This window comes from Fragaria vesca, linkage group LG3 (assembly GCF_000184155.1).
Source record: "Fragaria vesca subsp. vesca linkage group LG3, FraVesHawaii_1.0, whole genome shotgun sequence".
NCBI classification, from domain to species: domain Eukaryota; kingdom Viridiplantae; phylum Streptophyta; class Magnoliopsida; order Rosales; family Rosaceae; genus Fragaria; species Fragaria vesca.
Genome location: NC_020493.1, coordinates 12527143 through 12535321, shown reverse-complemented (window position 1 = coordinate 12535321; position 8179 = coordinate 12527143). Strand labels below are relative to the sequence as shown.

Sequence of the window (8179 nt, the reverse complement as noted above, 5' to 3'; positions counted from 1 at the left end):
AGAGAGAGAGAGAGAGAGAGAGAGAGAGAGAGAGAGTGTGTGTGTGTTATGCTACAAGGTTCATTTATATGACAAAGGCAAACAAATGGGAAAGTTCAAAGGCAGAGAGAGAGGTTCGGGGAAAGTTTCTACTATTAAGGTTTTGGGATAGGCAGTTTTGGGATGTTTCGGAAAGGTTTGAAAAGAAAGGATAGGCCGTGGAAGAAGAACAAAGGCAGTGGTAGAGAGTAGAGAGTAGAGAGTAGAGAGTACCACCCACACGGATCACACGATTAAATCCTGGCCCTCCATTTTGAGCTTATTGTTGCTTCTTTTTCCTTTGTTCCGCTATAGTGTCCAAGTCCCCCTCCTAGTCTCTCTCATTCCGCACAGTTACATATCGGATCATTTGAAACTTTTTTTCTTTTTTGTAGAATTAGGATCATTTGAAACTTTTTATTTTATTTTTAGAATTAGGATCATTGAAACTTTGAATGTGTGGCAACTGCCAAGTGTCCGGAGACTGTAAACTGTTTAGACTCTGACATACAAATCGTGAGTCTAGTTTTGTTACGCAGACAAACTCGTTCAGTTTGCTCATACTTATCCGGCTCCATCAATATAGTTTTATAATCTTCCCCACACACTCTGGCGTTATATTTGAATCAATTGCTGGAGTAAGTTCCTAGCGGTTTTTTTTTTTTTTCCTACATATCGAACAAAAAGTGTGCTTAAGACAACAAAAATAAATGTGGTTTTATGGATAACTGGTTTCAAAATGACACTTACAGTAATGTTTTTATAAAAACAAACTAAGCAGTAACTTTTTTTTGTTGTTGAGAAAATAGACAATTTGATTAACTTGTCCACGGCTAGAAGACGCTTACATTAATTTGCCTACTCACGACCAAAAGGTCTAGTTGGCAAGAAGCAGTAACAAAGTGACAGGTAGCCCTAATTACAAATTTGCTCAGTTAAGCCTATCACACCTAACTTCTAGCTATTCCTATCTAAATTCCATGTAGCGGTAATATTTGTCGCTTGCAGACCTCAATTAGTGTACAACAAAATAGAACCAAAATTTAAACAAAAATAGTCCTCCATCAAATGTTTAGGTAAGGAACAAAGAAAATAAACTCCTTGCCCTTAATGTTAGGGCTCGCCAACCCCTGTTGAAACATTGAAATGGGTGGAAAACCCCTAGAATCCCCAAATGGCGAGCTCTAACCCATCTGGAAGCCCAAACAACCTCAAAGAATGGGCCCAGCCCAAGCCGAACATAAGATGATATGTGATCTGATCTACCTCCTCCACCACCACCTGCCTCCATCGCCTCTTGCTGCAAGCAAACCCACAGCCACGCCAAGCCTCCACAAAGTGTGTAGATCTTTCCGGCCACGCTACACTAAGGGTCGACCATGCACGCACAGTCTGTGACCCAAAACAGCCATGTCGCCGACAAGAAGATGAAATCCTATAAAGACCCCCCCACCCTCCCTCAACTCTCAAACAGCAAGGACGAGCATCCCAGAAACCTACACAAACCAGCAAATCTCGAATATCTTCGTCTATACTCGACCTGAACCACAAACTAAAAAGGCATATGGAATTCCCGTCCGACAGCGAACTAGACGAGGCCAGCTAGGTGAGGCTGTCGCCGGACGAGAGGGAGTTAGTGGGTTTGTTGTGGTCGCTAGGGTTTTCTTCTCTGGTGGCTTGGTTTTTTCTCTCGTCTATTCTTTAACAATCCATCCAATGAACAAAATAATTAATTTCTTTTTCTTGTTAGACAAGTTTCAGTAAATATGGTCAGTATTTTATTATATCTAAGAACTGTTAATGAGTAGTCAATCTAAGATATGAACTCATGACCTTAACAAAGTTAGCTAGGCTAGGTAACCAACCAGACCATAGCCCACCGCTATTAAGTCTTCTTCCCAACAAGATCCTCCATCGCACTAACGAGTTACGTCTAACGACAAAAGTGGGCAGCCTTCAAAGGAACAAAGGAAAATCCCAATCAAGCTGATTGTTATTTTTTTTTTCTAAGTCAACGAGAAAAGACTTAGGCCCCGTTTGTTATAGTTTTGCTTTTAAAAAATCAGTTTCTATCTAAACTTTCAGATTTAATAGTATTTGGTAAACTAAAGAAAATCAGTTTTTTTTTGAAAAAAATAAAAAATAAAAATTACAAGTCACTACCAACAGCTTTTAGAAATAATCTCAAGGTTGCTTTTAGAAACTGCTGTCATTAAAAACACTAGAAATTAATAAATTTTATCTTGACAACACTTTTAAAACTAACATTTACCAAACACAAAACTGTTTTAATTCACAGCCAATTATTTTCGCAGTATAGCAGCAAGAGTCATAAATATGTAAATTTGGTTCACACTTCGTAATTACAACATATGAACATTTAATATAAAAATTTTAACCAAATGTCCTTGGCTAGGTTTGTAAAAAACAGTTTTTTCTTAAAATCACAACATTATCAAACTAGCCCTTAGCTAGGTTGCTAACATAATGATTTAAACTTTCTTCATCAATGAATTGAAGGCGACCCACGTCTGGTTTTTCTTTGCTGTAACAAAACAGGACTGATTCAAGCACTGTAGAGGGTGGTGGTGCCATTTTATTCACCTATATCCTTGAGTAGGAGCAAGCCAATTGGGTATAGCTTTGAGCAAAAGATATCCGAAAAGATTTCAGAAATTCTATGATACATCGATACGAACTTGTTCATCTACATTTATACCCGTATAGAGCACTCAAAAAATATGCAGTCACGACAATGTTAGGTACTGGTATATAATTAGGTTCTAAATCTATTCTGGTCCGCGAAATGATTATGCAGAATTATGTGCGAGACTTGCTAGCAAGAGGACGATGTTCTAGCCAGTATTGGCTTTGTTTTCTTATTTGCCAATAACCAATGATAGAATGGTAGCTTACTATTCAATTTTGTAGTAGTTCAAAGTTCATCACTGGATCTAAGACCGAGTTCGGAGGGCCATTGGAATAGACAAGAGGAAAGAAATAAGGTTCACTTTACTATAGTAACTGTACCATGTAGGAATAATCGTGATGGGGTTATGTGTCACATAGATTTCCTGTTTCACAGAGCTTTCTTAAAGAAGAGCAAGCATCATAGAATTGCCAGTCAGCTGCTCCCGGCCATGTACGTGACTCATCTGCTAGCCCAAGCCATGATCGAAAGCTCTTTCTCCCTGTGATAGACAGGAAAAAGAAATGCACACTCCCTACGCAGGCATTAACCTGTTCAGGTTCAAAGGGACTATCTCAGCCTGAGCTGCTCGAATCCCAACCAAAGAGGCAGTGCTCGAGCAGATACAGGCACCCCTGGTGCGTCGTTTATGTTAATAAATTGCCAAAAGATAAACCAAATGTCTATGCAACATGAAGGAAGCATTTTATTACAGAGAAACACATGCACGAGCAGGAAAAAAAAAAAAAAAAAAAGATAAGACATCTCGAAAAGTACTTCACACACCCAACTACTGGTCTATACCACAGAATGAAAATGAAAACCTAAATTCTCCGTTCTGGACAAGCCAATCATGGACGAAAGCCTCCAGGGTTATCAACCTGGTTCCAGTTATTCACTTGATCCTGAAAAAATAAAATAAAAACATATTCACATTTAAGAATAAGAAAATGGGAATAGATCAGGATCAAACTGCCCTAGTTTTTTTTTTTTTTTTTGAAAGACAAACAATCCAGTTGAACACATACTAAAATGCAAGATAGTAGAAATTGAAGCCACAAAGAATTTCTGATATCCATGACAGATGCAAAAAATTAGGTATGCTATTCAATCCATATAGCAGTCGATATATCCATGCTGCAGCACAATACATTATCATATCCTATGCTCTAGTTGAGTGACATGTCCCATGAAATCACATCCTAACTCTGTTGGCCCAGTTTATCGATCTTCAGACTTGACTAATGTTTATGACATGCAAATTGTATCCTTGGTTCGAAATTAGGAGAAATTGTAAGTGTTAAGTCACCATTTGTACTTTAAAGCAAACAAATTTCAGAACCTTTTTATACTATATAACAGTATATTCGTAAGGAAAACTAAGACCAAAAACATCCACTGACCTTCACCTCTCTGCGGATTTTACATAACTTTCTGGCAAGTAAATTTCTCCACCAATTTCACCATGTTGTTCTCCACTAACGGTTTTCTTGGCAGCAAGAAACTCAGCACTCATGGCATCCATACCACGCTTCACAGCTTCTTCTGCAGTTCCATAACCATGCTCCTCAGCATACTTCCTAACATCCTCTGTTATCTTCATAGAACAGAACTTTGGTCCACACATTGAGCAAAAGTGAGCCACCTTGGCACCTTCTGCAGGCAGAGTTTCATCATGGAAGGACATGGCAGTCATAGGGTCTAGAGACAAAGCAAACTGATCCATCCACCGGAACTCGAATCTTGCCTTGCTCAGTGCGTCATCCCACTCTTGAGCATGGGGATGACCTTTGGCTAGATCAGCAGCATGAGCAGCTATCTTGTATGCTATAACTCCAGCCTTCACATCATCTCGATTGGGCAATCCAAGATGCTCTTTAGGGGTTACATAGCAAAGAAGGGCTGTGCCTAGAGCACCAATATTGGCAGCACCAATGGCAGAGGTGATGTGATCGTATCCAGGAGCAATATCAGTTGTCAAAGGACCAAGAGTGTAGAAAGGTGCTTCATTACACCATTCCAGCTGCTTTGTCATGTTCTCAGGAATCTTGTGCATTGGAACATGTCCAGGTCCTTCATTCATTACCTGTACATCCTTTTCCCATGCCCTGCGGGTCAATTCTCCCTGAGTTAAGAGCTCCGCAAACTGTGCAGTATCATTGGCATCATAAATGGAACCAGGTCTAAGCCCATCACCTATTGACAGGGCCACATCATATTGGTTGCAGATGTCAAGTATGTCATCCCAGTGCTCATAAGCAAAATTCTCTTTATGATAAGCTAAGCACCACTTTGCATGAATGGATCCACCTCGCGAGACAATTCCTGTCATACGCTTTGCTGTTAGAGGGATGTACCGTAGAAGAACCCCAGCATGGATGGTGAAGTAATCTACACCCTGCTCAGCTTGTTCAATCAGAGTTTGTCTGAACACTTCCCAGTTAAGATTTTCTGCTATTCCATCTACCTTTTCTAGTGCTTGATAGATGGGTACAGTCCCTACTGGTACAGCAGAGTTACGTAAGATCCACTCACGCGTCTCATGAATATGGCGACCCGTAGAGAGGTCCATAACAGTGTCAGCACCCCACATAGTTGCCCATTGGACCTTATAAACTTCCTCTTCGATAGAGCTGGCAACAGCAGAGTTTCCTATGTTTGCATTAACTTTGACCAGAAACTTTCTCCCAACAATCATTGGCTCCAGCTCCAAGTGCTTCTTATTGGAAGGGATAATTGCCCTCCCACGAGCCACTTCTGATCTCACAAACTCTGGATCGAGCTTCTCACGGGTGGCACAATATAACATTTCCTCGGTGATAATTCCCTGCTTAGCATAGTACATCTGGGTGTATCTTGGTGTACCTAATTTCTCTCGCCTGTCAATCCAATCCTTCCTTAGTTGAGGGAGCCCTGTTATCAATATCAACCAAGGGAGTGGATAAGAAAATGTTAGTGTAAACCCGGAGCCAACAAAAAGTCTGACATTAATGTGAGAAATCTTTAACAAAGGCTACCAACACAAAAGATAACAAAATAAGCTTGTTGTGCATACCAACACGAGGGTTGATGTTTTGTGGACCACTGGTATCATAGTTATCAAAGGCTGGTTCATCTCCAGACAGGTGAACTCGTCGAAAGGGAACTTTGAGCACATGACCAGTTTCTTCATGAATAACTTCCCTGAAGATCATATCACAAATCAGCACATCACAACTCGTTTCCAAAATGTAGCTTGTGAGTGTGTTACTGGATGTTACAAGTTACATGTACAATAGGCAAACCATATCCTGCAAATTAAAGGAGAGCCACACCTTTGTTCTTTTGTGCTCTTTGGAAAACACTCTTCGAATGATGGAAGAGGCAGGAAATCAGGAGAAGCAGGATCGAGTGTATGCCTCGGTAGGTTGGGTAACTTGGCTTTCTCAGAATTGGTTGCTGGGGGATCAAAAGTTAAAGTAGCCTTAGGACCTGAGCTGATGGAACTCAGACATATCTCCTTCTTGAATGGGCTTGAAAGACGCCCCACAGCATCAAAGCCAGACAAGAAGGAAGTGCTCGGGAACTTTGCAGGGGAAGAATGATTGCCATTCTTGCACACAACTGATGTCAAGGCACTATGCACCGATGCCATCTCTGAGACCAACAAAGAACTGAAGCATCAAAAACCCAATTCACAACCAGCTAAAACAGAATTAAGATGAAAAATTTGGGCCTGCAAATCAACTCATTTTTATTTTCAAGATTAATTTCTAAAGACAATTTGTCTCCAACCATACTCACTTTTTTCACAAGATATGAGATTTACAAAAACAGAGAAACCAAATATATTGAAAAAGGCATATTCTTCTATAAATATTCCATCTTGATAATACATACAGAGCTCCAAAAATCTGAGATATACTAGAAACAAAGCAAGACAACAACATAGCATAATACATGTGATTGATCTGTTCCGTTTTACTTTTAACACTGTATTCTGCACGACAGACCAAACAACAATAGTTGTCGCAGAAACTGCAAAAATCTTAACAATGCATTCCACACACAATTCTGTACAGCCAAAACACAATCAGACATGTAAACACCAAACCGAAACAAACAACACTCAAAGTACCGATCTTTATCAAAAAAAAAAGAAAAAAAAATACACAGCTTGTCTTATATCAGGCTTGCATGTTGAACCAATATCACTACAACAACAAACAATTGCATTTTGGGTTCATTACATTTGTGGAGTAAAATTCAAGACCCAAGTGAGCTAAAGCTGTAAAAAGTGAGTGAAGTGTTCGATCTGAGGGTGAGAGAGAGAGAGAGAGAGAGAGAGAGAGAGAGAGAGGAGAGAGAGAGAGAAGACATACCTGAAATCTGGGGGGTGGTAGAGAGAAGGGGTGTGGTTGAATCTTATCTTGTGTTGAGGTGTCTCACAGTCTCTCACTCTACTGAAAGTTTCAAAGGTCACTATGACACTATCTGAGAGTAAAGCCTAACATTGCGCTCAGCATTTTATAGGGAGTTGAACGATAAATGCGCCCTGCAAGCCAATCCAAACGCTACCAAAAAGGGCATGCCACCCTGGGTCCCGTGACTTCCATTTTCTCTAGATATTTCTGTAATTCCCTTGCCAGGATGCAAATGCATTTGTCTTAGAAATTTTTACAGTTCCATCAAAAAAAATTGTTTTGTAATTTTTGAGTTTTTTGACCAACAAAAAAAAAACAGTTTCTACAAGAATTTTTGTATGTTTTTCTTTTTTGAATGTAGCAGTGTTCCTGGTTATCTTTAGGCGCCTCGCAAGTATTTTCGTATGTATTATGTTGTTTTTTTTCTTTATTAACAATCTTCCACCACAAATCAGTTGTCTAACCACTTCCCAATTAAGGGTATGGGAGACATAAAGCAACTCATATTTGCTTGGGCAAGTACATCATTATGGAGACAAATTTAGTAAAGAATAGGAATCTCAAGACATTGTGTCAATCGCTTTCCCAATTGGGACTGTTGTACATTTTGTTTTAACTAGTCAATTTGAAATCTAAATGATGGAGCAACATGATTCTTTCTTTCTTTTTTGGCAAAGGCATGGGATTTGTGAAGAAATTATCTATAAACAGCATACTAAAACCCGAAGACTCATTCTGACTAGCAGCCATGAAGGACAACCTGGAAAATGCTGTAAATTGTAAACTGTCCATCCGGAATACGCAGTAAACTATGATGCATTGATGCAATAGTTCACCTGGTAAAATGGAACCATGATGTCGGTGTGTTCTTGCGGTAAAATAAAACCGTAATGTCTGTATGGTAAAATGAAAATATGAATTCCACTTGCCAATATTATTTTTCTCTGAAGCTAGCCTATCCTTTTTTATTTTGCTATAATGTTAAACGGTTAAATCCCTATTATTTTTTATTAGTTGTTCCAAGTCTTCATAACCTTCGAAACTTTTTTTTTTTTGTTGAAACTTACCA

At 39.4% G+C, this 8179-nt stretch overlaps 1 protein-coding gene across 1 annotated transcript; it reads right to left on the bottom strand.

Moving 5' to 3' along the window:
* Positions 1–3149: 3149 nt before the first annotated feature.
* Positions 3150–7188, bottom strand: LOC101314730 (phosphomethylpyrimidine synthase, chloroplastic-like). Its single transcript, XM_004294193.1, has 5 exons — positions 7069–7188; positions 6022–6343; positions 5763–5890; positions 4111–5620; positions 3150–3342 (listed from the first exon to the last, which is right to left on the bottom strand). Exons 2-4 carry the CDS (start codon positions 6339–6341, stop codon positions 4113–4115), a joined length of 1956 nt encoding a protein of 651 aa, XP_004294241.1. The 5' UTR covers positions 6342–6343; positions 7069–7188; the 3' UTR covers positions 3150–3342; positions 4111–4112.
* Between the last annotated feature and the right edge of the window lie 991 nt (positions 7189–8179).

What these genes read in the sequence shown, in the direction of transcription:
- LOC101314730 (XM_004294193.1), bottom strand. Translation starts at nt 6,341, where the DNA reads ATGGCATCGGTGCATAGTGCCTTGACATCAGTTGTGTGCAAGAATGGC. An exon ending in AAGAGCACAAAAGAACAAAG is followed by an intron (nt 5,891 to 6,021) that starts GTGTGGCTCTCC and finishes TATGATCTTCAG; the next exon opens with GGAAGTTATTCATGAAGAAA. An exon ending in AAACATCAACCCTCGTGTTG is followed by an intron (nt 5,621 to 5,762) that starts GTATGCACAACA and finishes TATTGATAACAG; the next exon opens with GGCTCCCTCAACTAAGGAAG.